General features: G+C 38.4%; 1 protein-coding gene across 1 annotated transcript in view; it reads left to right on the forward strand.

Annotated features, from left to right (window-relative positions):
• The window catches only part of LOC139686857 (uncharacterized), a 30,037-nt gene extending 10,304 nt beyond the window's left edge, over window positions 1–19,733 (forward strand). The window contains exons 6-10 of the mRNA XM_071583933.1: window positions 866–963; window positions 4,368–4,544; window positions 9,922–10,089; window positions 10,631–10,773; window positions 19,206–19,733. Of these exons, the coding sequence (XP_071440034.1) occupies window positions 866–963; window positions 4,368–4,544; window positions 9,922–10,089; window positions 10,631–10,773; window positions 19,206–19,376 (757 nt within the window). The 3' untranslated portion in view covers window positions 19,377–19,733. The remainder of the gene's footprint in view (window positions 1–865; window positions 964–4,367; window positions 4,545–9,921; window positions 10,090–10,630; window positions 10,774–19,205) is intronic.
• Window positions 19,734–20,616: the final 883 nt, after the last annotated feature.

Below are 20,616 nucleotides of genomic sequence, written 5' to 3' on the forward strand. Positions count from 1 at the left end.
ACTGCAGGTGAACTACTTCCGTGACTTCCATCACAAAGATAAGGTTAGAGAGACAGTATTCCCCATTTCAATTTCACAATTAACGTCTGATCCATCAGCAGTGTGCGGTGACACATCTTACAAATTGTTACGTGTGCGTTCGTAAGTTATTTTCCCACGTCTGTATTCCTAATTTTTTTCCAAATCATGACATGTGCCCACTGTTTTAAAATCGATGACGTGTTATTTTTTTAATACTAATTTAGTGGACGAAGTAGAGTCATGAAAAATTAATGAGCATTAAAATACGTATGCATATGCCGTCCAAAATTTCAATTGATAATCCGGATCGATGCAAAAGCGCCACATGAAACAATATTCTGCGGCCCTTAGGAGGCGGAAAGGGTAAAATTAATAGATAGAAACGTGAAAAGGGGGTAAAAAATATTTCAAAATTACATTTTCAAATATAATTTTTTGGCTGAGACAACATTTACTTTTTTAGAATTTTATCTCAAGCAATAATCTGCTACGCGATCAAATTCTAGTTTTCTAGCTCGAAAACAATTTCTGTATTAGTTCTTTAATAGTAATCAATTACTCACACTCAATATGCATTTGCTGTTCACTCACAAAAATCAACAAGTCTCCCTTTTCTCAGGGAATAATACACTCTTCCATTTAGTTTCATTTTTCTTATATTTAATTCTCGTGATAAATGTTTAATCTGAACTTGCGATGTCAAACTTATAATTATGTACTTCTGACTAAAGTCTAATCAATTTTTATTTGATCCTATAGCAATCCAGGTTTTCCCCCCCCAGGTTTTCATATTTTCAGGCAACCACAGCAATATGGCTATCTATGGAAAGATCGTTGTGCATAGGGTTCAATTTGAGTTGTTTTCCTCCCCACCCCCATTTTCATTTGGTTTCAAAACTCCAGCAAATATATGTTATCACATCAATATCAATCGATTAGGAGGTAAGTTCGGACGTCGAGAAAAGAAGTTCGCGAGGGTTGAGAGTGAACTCAAAAAATAAAATACTTTTTCTTAGGCACACATTTTGTGGCTGGACAGAGCATGTCTATAAAATCCTGGCTTTTTTTCGTTTTTGTTAAAGTGTCGTTGCGAAAATAACATCTATTGAAAAAACTTAATATACACGTAATTTAAACTCAGGCCCCTAAATATTACCAATCGAATTAAGACTAGAAAAAACGGACGATTTGATCTATATTATTCTGTCATCCAGTAACCCATAAAATCAATTAATAAAAAAGGAGACGATGAAATCGACTTGAATGCTTATCATGATATAGTTGGTTCGTCTAAGCTATGCTGCGATGCTACGTCGCGTCGATGCTCTATTAATGCTATGCTACGATGCTGCATTTAATAACCATGCTACCATGTAAGTCTAAATAACCATGCTACGATGTGCCACAGCTGCGTAGAATTTTATTCAAATTGGATAATGGTCGTTCTTACTTCATTTGCAAATACTGTCGGAAAACTTACGCAATAAAAACCAACGTTGATATCTTTGACGCACATGTAAAAACTGATTATCTAATTTTCTGAATTACGAAGCGTCTTAAGACCAAAGGTAAATTACTTTTCTCATTTTTAATCGTAAAGAACACCTGCTTTATGCGCCAAAAAATGAATATGTATACATGGAAAATGCCTGGTGTTTCATGAAGACATGTTGGACTTTAATATGGTAAGGCACAGACTTAGGAACAGCATGATTAATTCGCAGTTTCCCGGAAGCAGATGCGTACTCAGAACATAATTTAGTAATAATAAAGTGCAGTGTCCGATACAAAAAATAAAACAGGGAAGACCATGGATTACAATTACGATTATGAACGAGATGATTAGAAAGATAGACCAGAGAGGGAAAGGGAATAATGTAAATACAGAGTTAGGTAGAGGGAAGTATAAAGAGTTAACTAATCAACTGAGGTGGGCAACAAGTAGAGAAAAATAAGTGTGGAAGACGAAGTGCGAGGATATGGTAAGTTTGCTGAGGAAGGGTGAAACTGGTGCACTATACAGGAAGGTTAAAACACTGTCAGGAAGTAAGAAGGGAAAATTTGCGATAAAAATCACAAACAGCTCAAGAAAAATATTAGTCGAGCAAGAGAAAATCCAAGATAGATGGAAGAAATATACATTTATGGTGAAGACATTGGTCCTGTGATATTTTAATATTGTGATCCATGGTGGTCAAAATGTTAAAGCAATTTTTCTGTGGGACTTGCCGACCAGGGTAAGTTGCAGAGCGAGATATAATGATGAAGCTTTTTAACACTACTGGTGGGTAAGTGGGGTGTTGATCGATGGTCATCCCCTTTAATACCCATATTCTTCGTTATGCATAGTACTCTGTGTGCCGTTCGGTTCGGCTAATAATAAACTATGCCTTTAATGAAATATCTAATACCCGCTTCTTTGCGAGTTCCGGAAAGTATCGTCAATGTTTTAAGTTCAGATGAAAGGGCAACGACGCCGTTGATGGTCAGGAAAACGTAAAAGAATCATTGGCTGAGGTTAATTACGACAATTCGTACCCGAACTGCTGTGTTCATCCGCAATTTATCCAGTAACCATTGATTATAAGGTATATTTGGATTTGGTATTCAGAATATTTGTATTTATGTAGCAGATAATGGATAAACGATTGACTGATAGATACTTTTCCGGGAGTTAACTATCCTGCGAGAGAAGTTTCTTTCCTAGACTAAGTCATTCAGTATTTTTTTACTTCCGTTTGTTATTATTGGTATTCTACCGTTTAAGGTAGCTTTTGGATGGACACAAGCAACAAAACGGTTCAACGATAATTCTCCAGTCCCTCCCAACAAAACACAACCTCACATTGAACATTGCAATAAGCCCCTCTTCAATTGCGCATAATTCCTTCCTCCCTTTAATACGGCCAACATGCATACACTACACTCGTAACTCTTTCTCGTTTGCCTTGCCTCCTTTGGAGTTCTCCTAACAATCCTGCCGCACGAACGCACACGTGCGTGCGACGACGTCAGTACAATAAAGCGTGATCCTTAATTTTTCCATTCGCATATTTTATCGTGCACAAATTTACGAGTATTTTTTTCCGCGTTGGTTTATTTTGGAAATACATTTGCGCTTTGAAATGCTCCTTGCAAAAGATAATTAGTGTAACTTAAGGAAGATAAAGCAGTATTCAGCTGCACCTTCTTAATTTTCGATGGAAGTTTATTGAACTGCAGTGTTTTCGGTCTCTGTTGAGCACGCCCTTGCAAAAAAAAGAGAAACTCTATAATGGGGGTCGACGCGGCCTCCGCGTCTGAGGGATACCCTTGACAATGCCCGTGACGGCTGACTCTCATTCTCATCACAGCTCCCATCTCCTGGACAACCTTGGGAACATCTCGCAGGTTCTCGCCCGCTGCGAGATCCGCCGCGAGTAAAAGCAAATCCCGCATTTCGAGAGCGTTGTTTCGATCAGGCCTGAGCCGGAAGAAGGTAGGGAGATTATCCATTATACAGTGATACTCAATTTATTTTTTCAATTTTATCTATCTTAAGTACAGTGTAAAGCCATCCATTTCTGTTTCGCGTTGCAAGGATTAAGGCCTTCGCTTCGAAATTAACAAAACCCTTTTGATTTGTTATTTGTGTTTTCATGAAAGTGTAAATATTTTTTGGCGGTAATATTGTTTTTCGCCAGCATTATCAACGACCGCAGTCAAACCGCGGAAACCTTTGTCCTACTATTTATCCTGTCCTCTTCTCTCCTGGTAACTTCTCCCTCGTAAATCACTTCTTAGTAGATGGCATGCATTCATTACGTGGTACCCCTCCCTTCTTGACTTCAATCAGGTTTTATTCCTAAGAAAGTCGTCGATTAAACTCTCCTTCTTTTTATGCAAAATTATTTTTCTTATAACCTCCATAGAATGCTGTTGCCGTCTCGAATGTCTCGGTTGTTAACTGGATCTTCTAATTGCGTTTTTTTTATTCTACCCATTAACACTCCCATATCTAGTACCTATACATTTCCTCCTTGCGCCCCGTTTGATTAAAAACCTTTGCGTCTCTCGTTCCGACTTTAAGAAACAGGCCGGATAAGTGAATGAGTGCTGCCATTTCTTTTTAATTTCCAGGCTTGTTTTATTTACTGACGATACGCATTTATTCTGGCGGAATGATTTCATCTTCCTCATGAGATAGATTTTTAGTAATTATTCAATATAATCACCAGAGTAAATAATATGATCGCGATCTAATATGGAGTTGATCCGTCCATGACCGTCAATTAAGTGCACCTCCTCGTTCCTATAACCTACACTTTTATCGACGCTGTCTTTTTACATGTCCGATCCCTTTACAGATCCTTCCAACACGGAGAAGTACCCATTTGTATCCACCGCCATGGCACCGAAATACAAGCTGACGTACTTCGACGCTGCGGGATTGGCCGAGCCGATAAGGTTCCTGTTCGCATACGGTGGCGCTGACTATGAGGATGTTCGCTTCCAGCGTGATGAGTGGCCCCAATTGAAAGACAGTACGTATATATGCGACGTCCCACTGAATTCATTTGAGTCCCCGGTCAGCCCGCTAAATTCCTGCCCCAACGCAGAGGAGAACGGCAATGACTTCCGCCAACATGTGTCATAAAAACTCTTTAAGCAGCTAGGGAGATTGAATATTAGACTGGTTACAGCCGCCAAATATTTTTTCTTGGTCAAACAGTTCTATATTGACCCCTTGCGCGTGCTGTAGTTAATGTGGTGGCCATCTGGAAGGCGAAATAGGCCGGGTGTTCCCCCCTTTCCCTCGATAATTGGTCAGTAATTGACCGGCTTCGAGGATTACCCGTACACGAAGTTCGTAAAAACGAAACTTCGTTCTTTTGCCAGTCTAGATGTTCCTCTTCATTTTCTTGCCACTGGGATCGCACGCACGTGTCACGCCACCTAACTATGTGACCACCTATAGTATGAGTTCTTTTGGAAACCAAGAAAGTATATTTTTTCTTGATGACTGATTTATGAGTTTCCCGTAAGACTAACGTTTGTAACATTTTTATTAAATGTTACATTTAAAACTAATATTTCGAGCAACGCCAAGGCGCTTCATTTTTTAATTCAATTTGACGTTCCCTTACTTAGCTTTCACAGGCTCAATATAATTTCAAACATCGTACGAACAATATACTCACCATTTTCATCGGTTGAAAATTTTACTTATATTTTGTCAGAAGTGAAAATATAAAGCTAAAAAAATCGAAAATTTTGAATGTTGCATTATACAGATATGAAAGCGGATTTTGTATTACTGAGGCGAAAGACGAGCACCTCGTGGAATTTTGAGATATAACCAATCGTTGTTTGCCCCCTGTCCGTTGGGTGATTCCTCTATTTGCTTAATGCTGCAAGCAGCCAAGTTATAGCAAGTGATAAGCAAACAATATCCAGAGTCGTATAAAAAACAGTTAGCTCGTTCATTCTACTTTAGAGATTGCTTTTCCTTAAATCAGTGAAAAAATGGAAAGATCGGTGTACTCGCTTCAGTTAACATATCTGCTATACATCATTGAGAAACTCTGCAAATATTTATCTTAAATATCACTCATATTATATATAAAATTTTTATCTGCAAATATCACTCATTATCTATCTAGTGCATGCTACGCGGGTACACACTACATTGTGTTTTATAAGAGGGCCATCCGATTGAAGTAATCATGAGTCTCAGAGTGACTAGGATGTTTAAGATAGGAGAGAGGATAGTTAAAAGCTATTGAACGACTTTCTTACCTTTTAAAGGTTTCACCTATGGATAATAGTGCAAACTATTTTCCTTGCATTAATTGGAACTCACAATCGCGGAGAGTGAAATATATGCAATAAAAGTGAAAAATCGCGTTAAATATGTATCAAAGTGAAGAATTGATGCAGAGACTTTTGGCGAATGCAAATTGTTACCATTTGACTATCGATCGATCTCCCACAATCACGGCGTTGTGTGGATGAATATGCATTTCTAACGTTCGAAGTGAATCGCTTTCAATAAGTTCAGCCATTCTCTTACTTAACCTCTTAAGCTAGTCATTATCTATTTCAAATTTAGATTAACTGATTAATAATATAATTTGTAACTTTGCTTCAACATTGAGCTCACGACCTTACGGAGGCAGACCGATTGCATGAATTACCTTGTTAAAAATCCTTCCCTTTCTGAGAGTTGCATGCAAAGAAGGTTAGTTATTGTTTGCAAAAATTTGATAGCTTAAAGTTAATGAAGTATTATGAATCGTTCATTGTCCCCTGACAGTTGGAGAGTCAGTCAGAGCAGTACAGAGAGAGCCACTGATCGCAATCTTGGACACTGAAAGACGGAATGCTGTTGAGTGATCTTGCGAAGATATGTTACGGAAACAAAAGCCACGTAACCTCAGTCTTCACTTAAATACCAGTAAACAGCAACGACTTAAGAATGGTCAACATAAGAATAGACAACATATGAATGGCCTCAGCAAAACCTTCTCGCCCAATATGAACCCTTGAATTTTTGATCATTAAGAAGTGACTTGCCCACCAGAGTAATCCAGTCAGCTCAAAACTTAATTCTTTTACTTCGTCTCTCTCCCATAAATAGATATATCTGATGTATGAAAATATAATATAGGATTTGGGTAATGAATGAGCGAAAATCGAGTTAATAGATTGCGACATAAATGTTCATACTTCGTCTCTCAGGTATGAGGTCTATATCCGCTTAAACGTGTATCAAACCGCATTTCTTAGTTATTTAGAAGTCATTAGCTCGGTCACTAAGATTGAAAGCCAAGGAATCTTAGACAGTTCGTCCTTCTGGGGACGGGAATGTTGTCTGGAGGGCTCAGCGGAATGAATTGTAAATACCTCAGCGAGGAACATATTGTTGTTTTCTCCAGCAGAACCGAAAGATTTTTTTTTAATTTTTATACTCGGCAATTTCATTCTCTCCCTCACCTATCGGCATGACGGACCGAGGGATCCGGAAAATACTGGCGCAATCGGAGCAACTTCCTCCGCGGCCGTCTATTGGACGCGCATCTGAATAGGACTACTGAGTGGCATACTGACGGGGGAATCCGAAACGACCGTATTAAATCGAGACAATGCATTATGGATTATTTACGGTGAATCGACCGGCTTGAAAAACGCAGTGATGTTTCTTTCTCAGGCGGAACGAGAAATAGGAAGGTCTCGAAATCGACCAGCAGTAGCCGTTAGTCTCACGTTGCCAACGTTAGGCAAAACATGAGCGAGATCAACTTTTCATCGGTGTCGAAGAAAACCTTTTATCCCAGATACCTAAACGCACTTTCGAAATAGCAGCATGGAGTGCGATCGTGGACCTATATTTTCACGCCTTAGTTATCAATATCCATAACGAGATTTTTCTCTTCAGCACAGTTTGCGATTGCAGTTCATGTGACCCTGTTCCAATGATTCGCTGCACTTCACGGTATCTCATTAGATTGTGTTCCTTAACTCAAATTCGAGACGAAACAATGGTAGAATGTTCGTTTTCCATCTCGTAAATAAAAATAGCGGGAAGGCGCGCGTAGTGAAGATCAATGATTGCATTCCTGGTCCGTGTGCCAGAATTAATTTAGAGCAAAAAATAAAATAAACCCGCAAGAAAGTTCCGAGTATCAAATATTACTGTATGACAATATGACTTGTGGATTAAAGACAAATCCCCAGCTATTAAACTTTATGTCACGACCTTGTTTTTGAAAATTGAAATAAAAATTTTGAAGGTACAGAGTTAAGTTCAGTGGCTGACGGTCTAGCGTAAGAATAAAAAATAGAGCTCCTAGTTTCAACAAATATCCATTTTTAATCTTGTAGTACGTGATACGCTCGACTAGCTTGCAGGCACTTTTCCTTACGTAGATAACGTCCATCATTAAGTATTTTCCAGCATCCGTTGCCGAGGTCAGCTTCGTAATTTTGCTTTCCAAACTGTCTCCAACCAACATAATTAGACTACAGTTGAAGTTTACGATGATACAAAGAATCCTCGAAGTTTCGATAGCCTTGAATAAAAACAAATGGTTGGTGCTTCTCCCTATTCTCCTTATCATTCACAAACCCCTCGCTCACACATTCACTCAAACGCAAAAGGATGGATTTAATAATTCCCCTTTCTATTTTTTTTACTATTCCCGCTACTATTTTCCCTTTTTTCCTCCAATCCAAGGGTATGCGGTCCTGCCTTGCACTGCTAATTTAAAAAGGCTGTAGCGTAACCATCGGACAAGGCTCTGCTATCTTCGGAATATTTTCCCTTCTTTTCACGAATTATGCTCGTATTTTTAAAAAAGCCCATTGGGCTTGGTAGTGCAAATCGGTTACTAAAGAGCTATCAAATTATTACGACGAGGAAAAACCGCTTGAATATATATAAAAGTTAATATTAGTTGAAACAAGGAAATATGATATGCATATAATAATAAGTAACTACTTGCAAGTGGTTAAATGACTGCCAGCACAAACTCCAAAAACTCAATCAGTCAAAAGTTCAAAGATAAATTACTTTGTAAACAAAAAATGAACTGTTTGAGTTGAGAGGTCAAATGGAACTCATTTTAACCCGCCGAAAAGACGAGTAGTAGAAGTAGTTTCAGGGACAGAAAAGTATGGACAAGCAATTGACCATGTATGTAACAACATGTACGAAGCATTGTAAGAAGGCTACAGAGGCGAAAGGAGAGATCTGTATGGAAGAAATTAGTAAAAGGGAGTAATATTCCCTAAACAACTTAAAATCAGGCTTTTTTCATCTTGCTTGCCCATAAAAGGGACACTTTGAATCCTAGAAATGCATACATTTCACTCCTATTAGGTTATTTTTAGGGTCTTGATTGTAAGTTGTTTTTTTCAGTCTTCAGCGAGTAGAAAGCATTATTTTGGCTATACATAATGGAACAGATTAGCGAGTTAAAGATTTGGCAGTTACATTCGATAAAAAATTGGGCTTTAAGAGAGAACGTATGAAAACAAAACAAGAGGTCCATCTTCTTTGCAAATATCTTTTAGAAATATGGCTAGGTGGATTATAGATTAAACTACATTTTACTATGACGAGTGGGACATGCAAGAATTCAAAAGAATTAAATTATGTTTATGAAAAATTTATATTGAAAATAACAATCTTTTCGATGATTCTCATCACCATTGCCAGTCTGAAAATACCCCCATTAAAATTTATGTTTATTTTAAAGGCATTAGAATTATTTTATTTAGAATGAGGTAATGAGGAAGCAACAGATGGAAACCTGCATTTTAAAGCACACCATTGATACTTCCCCGACCAAATCTTTCGAGGGATTAATTTATTTTTGCTTTTTAGGAATGAAAGTATTAATATGTTCCAAAATATCATAACAGTAAAAAATGACTAAAATAAATTTTTAAAGCGGAAAAAATGGAGTTTTAGCCCACTGAAACAATGATATGCTTTCTATGTCATATTTTTTGGTAAACCGAGTGAATACGTACTTTTTGCACGCTTAAAGATTTGCCACCTTGCAGTCTTGTATATACTCATCATTTCATATGTTTTCGCTTCTATTTTTAACCATTTGTTAGCACAGATTGATGAAAATCCGTATTTTCATATTTACTTATGTTGCGTTCTGAAAATGTAGCAACACACTTTGTTTGAATGAATCAAATACAGGAACACGTGAATTCAATTTAAAGACGATTTCATCTACTGTTGTCTAAAACAATAAGGATGGCTAAAACTGTATTTCAATTTTTATGTTTTATTTTTTTGTTTCATAATGGTATTTAATAAATGGGAATAATGGCCACATTGTTGTAATATGAATACGTGTATCGTGCACTTTTTGAAAAATCATATATCATTTCTGATTACAGCTACCCCTTTTGGTCACGTACCAATCTTGGAGGTTGATGGAAAGACTGTACATCAATCAGTCGCCATTTGTCGCTACTTAGCAAAACAGTTTAACCTCGCCGGGGCAGATGACTGGGAAAGTTTACAGTGTGATATGATGATCGACACGTTCAGCGACCTAAGAGATCGTAAGTCTGACATGTATAGTATCATTGGCATAAAATGGGCTTACACTAGCTGTTTATTTTCCACAAAGTAAAAAAGTGATAATCTGAATCCTTAAGTGTATCAATATGGTTTTATATTGTGATGAGATGTTTTCTACTCCCTCAAACATGTCCTCTCATTTTTGTTTTACCCTTTCTCTGAAGAACATGGCGATTTTCCATGTTAAGTTTATGACCATATTCTCGATTTCTGTTGACATCCACTTTTCGTTTTCAATATTTAAGGCATCTTATTATACGAATAAATACTACCCGTGACTTTATAAGTTGTTCAGTATAAAGTCATTGGAAGAAAATCTTAGCTCGATGGTAGAAAAAATTACAGAGCATATAAGAGAAAGCAGAAATCTTTCAAAAAACTTTTATTGGTCAAAACCATAGCTTATCTTTGACTGAGAATGTACCATTATGAATTTATATTTACTACTGTTTCACATTTACATCGTCATCCTGTCATCTTTTGACCTCAAATAGTAATTTTATTGTTCTTTTTTGTCAACAGCCGTCAATAAATATTTCCACGAGCCAGACGAAGATAAAAAGGCAGAGCGTTTGAAGGTTTTGAAGGAGGAGACATTTCCATTCTACCTGAAGAAATTTGATGAGGAAGTGGCGAAGAACAAGGGGTATTTTGTGGGAGGAAAGGTGAGTTGTCTCCTTCATATTAAGTTCTGAAGAAACACAGACCCTCGGCCAATGATGAAAAAAATTAGGGAGATGTACCGTCCTAGAGATAGTCGATTGAGAGAGAGAGAGAGAGTCGATTGAAGTATACTTGCTCCCTCTCGAACAATTCAAGACCACAACAAAAATAAGGAGATTATTTGACTGCCGAATTAATTGATAAATATCTCTACCTCCCCTACACAAAACTCTTGCCCGACTTTTTTCATTGGTATTACCCAACGCCTATACACGATCTTGGCGTGATTAGCGTAATATTGTGCTTTTAAGTAGATCAATGATCAATAGTGTGGGAAGTAGAATCCTCTCTCTCTCCCTATATATATTGTACGAGGGTCATCCGGAAAGTAGTACCCGTTCGTGCCGCATGAAGTGCTGACGACGCGAGTAGCCGCTGGACGAGGTCAGATAGCTTCAGTGGCTTGTCTGCCTTCTCTGAGCCAAGTTGCGTGACGCTAGCATTGCCTGTGTTGTTTCTGTGATTGTTTACAATGTTTAAAAAAATTGAGAACGCCGCCAGTTGTGAAGTGAGGGCAGTGATTAAATTCCTCAATGCAAGAAACGTTCGCCCATGTGATATTCATCGCCAATTAAAGGAGGTGTATGGAGACAATGTAATGGACGAGTCGTCTGTTCGGCGGTGGTGTCGCAACTTCAACATGGGGAGGGGGAACACACACGACGATGAGCGTTCGGGGAGACCGTCTGTCATTACAGACCAACTGGTGAGCTCAGTTGACGAATTCGTGAGGAACGATCGGCGCGTCACAATTGATGACATCTGTGAGCATTTTCCCAATGTTTCTCGAACAATTGTTCATGAAATTGTTAAACACCATCTGCATTATGCAAAAATTTGTGCAAGATGGGTCCCTCGCGTATCTCAATGAGCTGGCGGCGAAGGACTATGCAGCAGGAATACAGAAACTTGTCACACGTTATGACAAATGCCTTAATTTGCTTGGAGATTATGTTGAGAAGTAGTTTAAAGTATCCTCTTTCAAATAAAATTTTTTATGTTTGTTAATATTTACTTTTGCGTCTTTATTTCACGAACGGGTACTACTTTCCGGATAACCCTCGTATATATATATAGAGCGTTGGACTGCTGACCGGAGGGGCCCGGATTCGATTCCCAGGCAAGGCACTCTGTGCACCTGCAGCTCCACCCAAGCTATGTGATTTTTCGGGTACCAGGTCTTCCTGGGAAATCATAACCGGCACAGGGAAAGGAACTGGCCCCCTTAACCTGATTTGTGAATTTCACACGCCGTCGGGCTTAGTACTGGGTGAACCTACCATCATCTCCCAAACCGGCTTATATATATATATATATATATATATATATATATATATATATATATATATATATATCTTCGAAATGGAACGCTCCTCTTCGGCGACGCACAAATATATAAAAACACGGATGTAGATTTGTAGAATATAGAGACACATAGAAAGGACACTCACAATATGTTATTTGACGTTTCGACAGCACGGCTGTCGTCTTCAGAATCTGAAGACGACAGCCGTGCGGTCGAAACGTCAAATAAGATATTGTGAGTGTCCTTTCTATGTGTCTCTATATTCTACAAATCTACATCCGTGTTTATATATATATATATATATATATATATATATATATATATATATATATATATATATATTAATAGATGCGATGGCTACATACCGACGTTTTATGCCCACGGACGTGATCCAGGATCTCCGATGGTGGTTCGATAACGAATGATCAAAATATTTGTTTGCAATGCTGGAGTTAAACCAGTGAAATTCATACAAAATATATTATAAATTAAGCTAACAATATAACGCTAAATTAAATTTCAAAAAATAAATTCTGGGAAGAAAAAATATAACTGCAAATTAAAAAGTGGACATATTATTTATTTATTTTTGTGCCGTTATATATAGCCTGCCCATCCAAAATCTACCTTAAACGGCAGAATACCCATACTAATTCTTTAGTTTTTATCTCTTATTTTCCCCCATTGCCGAGGTCTTACGTGCGATTTGCTTATTTGGCACAGTTTGCTATCAGTTTTCTAGCGTATCAGCTCCAATTATTCCTGTTGAACCCGGCAATCTAATGGTGCTGGGTTTCGTAGCGCGGCCCTTATTAATGTCTCGTCATCCGTCTCTCCACCAACGATAACAGGGGCGCATTATGAAAATCCAAGATCTGTTTCTAGTCCCTATTCTTGTGGTTATCAATATTTTCTCTGACAGCTGATGCCCAAATCGAATTTCGTGAGAAGGACATATGAAATACGAGCAACCAGTCTGTCGGAAGTCTTTTTACTGCGGATTCATCAATAAATATGAATAGATAATTGGGGTTGAGACACCCCAAATGGCTGGCAACTGACGCAACCTTGGCCATTCACCAGGGGAGATATTAACTGGCCGATAGTTATCATTCCAACCACTAAAAATGTACACTTTCAAATACACATAACTGAGGGTATTATTTGGTCCGCAAGTTATTAATAGTCAATTATCTTAGTCAACGTTCATCTATGGCGTACAATTCTTTCCAAAGGAGGCCAAATGTGACCTCCGCGATTGAGGGACGGGAAGGTTAGCATATCAGTGACTTCACGGCGTGGACGGTTGAAAAAAATCCGTCCATCCTATGCACAAAGTGACGTTATGAATCCTATAACTGCGAATAGAGTTCAAATGTAATGTTCCGTATCGAAAGTGACATGAAGAATATTAACGATGAAATCAAGGCTTAAACTGGAAAATGCACTCAATATATATAGAGCCATAAATGCACTGAAAAAAGCCTTAATCAAAAACGTTATTCTTTCCATTTGATTAGGATTTTGCACGTGTGCGTGCATATACGGGAGAGAGAGAGGGGGGAAATGCTCAGGATAGTCGACAATATTTAGTACAACTTCAGGGTCTCTTTTTTCTTAACCTAAGGCGTACGGACAATAAATCACCCTTCCTATTAGCCAGCCTTGATCTCGAATATGTTGAAATATTTTTCCTCGTCCACGAAGCTCCACAAATGTATCTGTCGAAGGGTTTTTTGTTTACATTCTTCGCCTACTGCGAGCGGCCGACACGCAAATGCCATACGGGAGACATGATGCCCCGAAATTCAACCCACACGCTAAGAATATTTTGCAATAAGGCCAAGGAGAAAAGGAATACCATTTCTTTTTTTGGTACTCCAAATCACGTGTCAAAACCTCTTTCCTCAATGGAATCCTTTAGTGTAGCAGATAAAAATGATCCCTTCAGGGTAAAGTTTCATTGGGCCATTCGAATAATATGGGAAAAAGACATTACAATTATAACAGTAGTGTCTAAGCCAGGGGTAGAGCCTTGTAAATCCATTAATTGCGATCTGGTGAATGAATCTCAAATTTACAGTTGAAAAACTGTAATTTTATCGATTTTCTTTTGCTCTTCCATTGCTGTTTTCATTTTTATCTTAAAATAAAAACCCCTCCCCATGGACTACAGACTTAACATGGTGGAAGGGCTGGTGCGTTCTGACAACCACTAGAGCTGCGCGGGCGGGATCAATACTAATTGTCCTTGGTAGAGTTACCCATTGATTGAAGGGTAGGAGCCAGACGACAGCTAGTCAGTGCAGCGCCTGAACTTCATTGAAGTAGCTGTAAAGGCGTTTGATCACAGTGGAGTAGCAAATTGGATGATAGTGTCGCGTTGAAAACACTATTGAAAAAGGCAACAGGAAACCACCTCAATTTATCATTCTACGATGGGCATAGATTTGAGCCTGATTCCTGCAAATTAAGAGACTCAGTCCACTAGGTCTGTGTCGTGCTCGGTAGCGGAAGTTTCAAGGCTTTCGGGGTCGTCATAGCATTAAACCCTGGCTAAGTATAATCTACAGTAGCCGCGCAGAAGACTCGGAAGATGACCGAACCAGTTACAATATGGACTTGGAATGTTAGGACAATGTTGCGGACAATGAAGAAAGAAAATATATAGCTGGAGATAGAGATGAAAGATGATGTCTTAGAGCTATGCGAGGTGAGATGGGAGAATAGCGGGGATTACTGGAGCGATAGCCATTGAGTAATACACAGCGGAGAAAAAGAGAGACAGTCAGGGGTGGAAATAGTATTGAACATAAAGTTAGGGAGAAGCGTAGTGAGCATAGAGCAGGTGAGTGTTAGAATATTATTGGTAGACATAAAATTTGAATCAACAAATTAGTCATTTTTCAGGTCCACTTACATAATTGCGTGTATCCCTGGAAAGGGAAAATTTGATAGTGACGGGGGAATATAGCATTAGACAGAGATGGAAGTGAGGTGGGGACTACAGTATAGGATTAAGGAATGACCATGGGTAGAAATCAGGAGACAGGGCTCAATCATAACGAACAGTTGGTTTAAACGTCACAATAACGTAGGAACTCATGGATTATGCCTGGAGACTCGGAGAGATATGTTAGACTATATTATGGCTCGGTTCAGAATCAAGAATTGGATTGATTCGGTCTGCCTCCCGGGAGCGGCTGTGGGTTCAGATCGTAATTTGATACTAATGAAATGTAGTATAAGATTCAAGAGGATGAAACAAAAACGACGGTTGAGAAAATGGAATCATTAACTTGGACGAAAAGAAAGGAGCACCATAAGTCAGTAGAAAAAATTATACCACTCATGTTTTGTAACGTTTAAGTGGAGAAAATTGTAAGCCAGGAATGGGAATAAATAGGCCTGGGAGTGAAATTCCGCGGGGAAATTATAGACGCAGTTAAATTTTTGGACTATGAAGCTTTAGTTAGCCAGTCAGCCAAGGGGATATAATTATTGCTGAAAATAAATGATACCCAGTGTTCAGGAAAGTAGGAGGCTGAGATAAACATAAAAAATTGAGAGGGCAAAAAATACAGCAGATGGAGCAGTATCTTGGCAGTGTTTTCAGCCAAGATGGTCAACGTAGTCGAGACATAAAAAGAAGAATTGCGTACGGTAAATAAGCTTTCGTGTGAAGGAGGGAGTTGATTACAGGGGCATTGAGTAAGGCTGTTAAGAAAAGATTCGTTAAAACTATGATACGAAGCGTAATTATGTACGGCGCGGAAGCATGGTCACTGAACAAACGAGAGGTGAAGATTTGAGGCTTTTGAATCGCGAGTTCGGAGGATAGAAAGGGTAAAATTGACAGAAAAGAAAATTAGTGCGGTAGTGATTTTCATGAGAGAAAATTAGCGAGGTATACCCTTGGCTGACACATAATGGAGAAGGAGAGGGGATTGTTGGCAGAGATCGTACGAATGCAGCTTGGTGCAGTGGATAACGTACTAGCTACCCTCCCAAAGGAGCAGGGTTCGAATCTCAGCAATGGCAGGGTTCTTCAGTAGTATCCCGATCTACACTTGGGGTGCCACGTGGAGAGTACTTCAAGTGGAGTACACCGTTCGTCGGATGGTACGTTAAATTGTGTGACCCCTTGGCGCCTTTGCATAAGAGCAAACAAATAAAGCGCTGTTCAATATGTTTCCAACCAAACCTAACTTAATCGGTAGAATACGAATAATAATAAAATGAAAATATTTAAAATGCCCAACGTTTAACCTAAATCATTCACTAATGATTACTTAGTTAAACCTTAGCTATTTTGACAATGGACGGAGGTAGGGACGGGACAATGTTGACAATGGCAGGGTATCATAATGTACCTCAAAATTTACCCCTTGCATTTTGAATTGGAATTAATTTAAGTTTCCCGATTGCAGCCTCATTAGGTTACCCCTATATTAATGCGGCCTTCCAACATGAAAAGGTTTCCTACCACAGTCTAGACTTTCTTCCCCCTTCGCGTGCTCGGTTCCAAAAAAAAACGAATGCTACCCGATTTCTTCGTCACGCGAGGAACTGGCGAGAACTACGTTAACTGCGCTGCGCTGCCTTTCCCAAAGTTTCCAAGAGAGAGTGGATGGGCCTCTTTTAATGTTGTGAATCTCCTTGTGCTCATTCTCTCAAACGTTCGTGCTTCATGGATTTGCAATCATTACAATGACTCAGAAAAAGTTCAAGTTAAAAAAACGACAAATAAAGAGGCATTGAACATTATAAGATGTACAGCGCTGTTGCTAGCGTTGTTCGAACTGTTACCCATCGAAACAAATCCAAAGCTTAATCCATTTCAGCCGTTCATTGACATCCTTGCGCAAATTTCTTTACTTGTATAAAAATGCGCAATACTTTGGGGATTCATTTGTAGAAACAAATTGCATCTACCATTAAATTTTCGGGAAAACAGGCGGAAAATAAATATTTGAGTCTTAGAGTTCTGCCTCCATTAAACACAAATTCACCTTCCCATTTCATCGCTCTTATTTATTAGCACTTTGTTTATTCACTGATTACTGCAACGTCGCGACATGGTGTGCAAGTGAAGAGAGAGCGAAACAGATGGATAGCTGCCTACATTGTGACGTGAAAGAGCTTCTAAATTTGTGCATCTTTTAGCATTTGGTAGACGCCTACCGAATTTAGAATGATTAATAAGAAGTACGTATGCTTCCCAAATTTGATGCAAACCCGGCGGAACACAGATATCTAGAATAAATTCATCTATTGTAAAATAATTGTCTGTCAACAAAAACATTTCGACTTTCCATATTTCATTTCACAAACATGATCATTCCATTAGTGAGAAAATTGAATGATCTATGTCTTTCTTGTTAAATGATTCTACGTCTTTCTTGCAGCTTACGTGGTGTGACCTGTATATTGTGTCACTGCTCCAAGTATTGCAAGACCACATGAAGCTGGTTTTCTTCGGTGATGACCACCCACACTTGAAAAAGGTCTACAACACTGTATTGGCCATTCCATCCATTAAATCGTGGGTGGAGAGAAGACCTAAGCCAAAACACTAGTGATAATAACGTGAAAATGTACTAAGCAATGCATTCAGGTGATCAGTTTGTACAAAAATGAATTTTTTCCACACCCATCACTACCGTTGTAAAGATTATTTCATCATTCTGCTGTTTCTTGTGTGAGAAAGTATTAAAACAAATTAATTCAAGACTGTGTGTTACGAGGATTATTAATGATTTCACAAGTCAAGGCCTGTTTAAATCACTAGTTAATAATAATTGCCTATCTTCAGGTGAAACTAAGAGTTTGCTGCATTGTGTGGCACTGATGGCATTATCGTTACACCCTTTATTTCAGACCACCATAGCATTAATTGCCGATTTGCATTTTTGATTTGTTTTATATACTTATCAACTCAAAAGAGAACATGACACCATACTCGTTTTCTAAATATGCACTTCATAAATACTCGATAGACACTCACAAGCATATTAAGAGTCTTACTTATCTGATAAGTCGAATTACTCAAGGCAAAAAAGGGAATTATTAGTGTTTGAAATGGTGGATAACAGATAAGGAGTATATGAAAAACGTAAGTCATGAGAACGTAAGAATATTTCTTAAGGACACAGCTCCATAAAAGTAGAACTTCGGATTCTGTTGGTGCATTTCAGGCCATAAATACATGACTTAATTAAAATATTTTACCGACTAAAATATTATTTTATTATCTTCATACATAATGACTTATTTTCGTTCCAAGGCAAAAAATATGCAAAAGGACCACCTTGCTTATTTAGGCACACTGAACCAGCTACCTCGCTTTTGTCAAATATTTAAAGGAACCAGAACACTGCAGCCATTTCCGCATCTGGCCATTCTAAATGGAAAATGTTGGAACACTTGGCAAACCTCTTCCGCTACAATTTTGTCATGTAGGGCTACTCACTCTTCCCTGCGGTTACCCTGGCCATGAGCCTCCCCGTCAAAGCTAAACACCAAGAGAGATATTCGCTCCACCTTGCCCCTTCGGGATATGGCATACAGTATTTGGATTTCGATGAACTCTTCATTTTACTTATCAAACGGATTCACAAAAGGTGAAAAAGGTAGTCTCACGAAGTAGTCTGTACAATCTCACGTAATTCTTAGACCTTCGCCGATTTTACAGGAGATCATCGTTTACCTGGATACATAGAACAGGAGGATACTAATATGCTACTTTTAATACTTGCATTGAATTCACTAATGAAACAGTAGCGTTTACTACCGTGTTTATATCCCTCACCATTTGTTCTAAATTTATTAATATTTCACCATTTGGATGATGTCTACCGAATTCACAATATTTTATGAATCGCATACTTCCAGATTTTGATAAATACCGGGCGATACATATAACTAACCGGAATAAATGTAATATATAGGGTATTAATGGATGATCTCCTGTCGACAAAATATTTAGAGTTCCATATTTCATTTCATATTTCATGCATAAATATCCGGTTTTTGAGAAAATAAAATGATTTTACGTCTTTTTTGCAGCTTACGTGGTGTGACCTGTATATTGTGTCATTGCTCCAAGTCATGCAAGATCACATGAAGATGGATTCCTTCGGTGATGAGTACCCACACTTGAAAAAGGTCTACAACACTGTATTGGACATTCCATCCATTAAATCGTGGGTGGAGAGAAGACCTAAGGCAAAACACTAGTGATAATAACATGAAAATGAACTAAACAGTCCATTCAAGTGATCATTTCATGTTAAAAATAATTTGTGTTTCCAACTCATTCATTACTGCTGTCATAAATTTCAGCCATCCTTATGTTACGCATGTGATGGAGTATCAGGACAAATAAACCCAATGTTGCATGCTTAGAGAATTATGTGGTTTTATATCATGGCATGATAACAGTGATGGTGTAACATATTGAATTGTTATTTAATCCTTGAATACGAGTACATACAAATCACAATAGGATTGCTGATTATCTTGCTGGTTGGTATTTTTGAATAGAATTATATATTTGTGCTCTCAAAGGAGTTGGTAAATCCATTTCGATTTTCTAAATATGTATGTCATCAATATCTCAATAAACTATGCAAAATATATTCTATCTAATAATAGATAATAGTCCTAATTTATTTTATAAAACTACCCTTTTTCAGACAAAGCAGAGATGTTATTAACTTATTGAATGATAGTTCATTTCATCACAGGTATTCAACCTATTAGAGGTACGGTTTTTACCGTGCCTAATCACTATTATCTTCTGCGTAACATGTGAAATTTCTTTTGTTTGTTACACATTATTACCTTCTTCATTTCTTCGCAACTTCTGCCTGCCTACACACTGTTAAAAGAAATCTCCGCCCACTCTCTACCGTCCTCTATTCCACGTACCCCAACGTTCTCCCTTCCATCACGACCTAAATGTTAAAATTCGACTGCGTTTCAGTATTTTTCCATCCACTTTTAATGCCTTTTCCGTATTTCCAAGCAACTTCCTCTCTTCGTTCACCTTATTTAGCACTTCGGTCTTCTGTCCAAATTATTCTCATCATTCTTAGACCACACCATTATCTCAAAAGCCTCGACTCGGCACTCATCCTCAATTCTCAAAAACTATAAACGCCACGCTCCATCCCGAATGATGGGCAACTGAATCTGAATTACATATGCATCACGAATATTACCTCAGCTCTCGGTCGCCTTCCCGAATAACTGCTACTATATCTGTAGCGATATTAGGGTATTGTGGGTCGCGGAAGTCGAGGGATAGAGCGTTAGACTACTGATCGGAGGGTCCGGGTTCGATTCCCAGGCAAGCGCCTCTGGGCACCTGCAGCTCCACCCAAGCTATGTGATTTTTTTGTTGCCAGATAATCCTGGTAAAAAGAAGAGCCTGCGCTCCTACCCTGATGGGTGAATTTCGGCACTGGGCTCACCC

Source organism: Hetaerina americana, unplaced genomic scaffold (assembly GCF_022747635.1).
Source record: "Hetaerina americana unplaced genomic scaffold, ioHetAmer1.1.p SCAF_15, whole genome shotgun sequence".
In the NCBI taxonomy this organism is placed as follows: domain Eukaryota; kingdom Metazoa; phylum Arthropoda; class Insecta; order Odonata; family Calopterygidae; genus Hetaerina; species Hetaerina americana.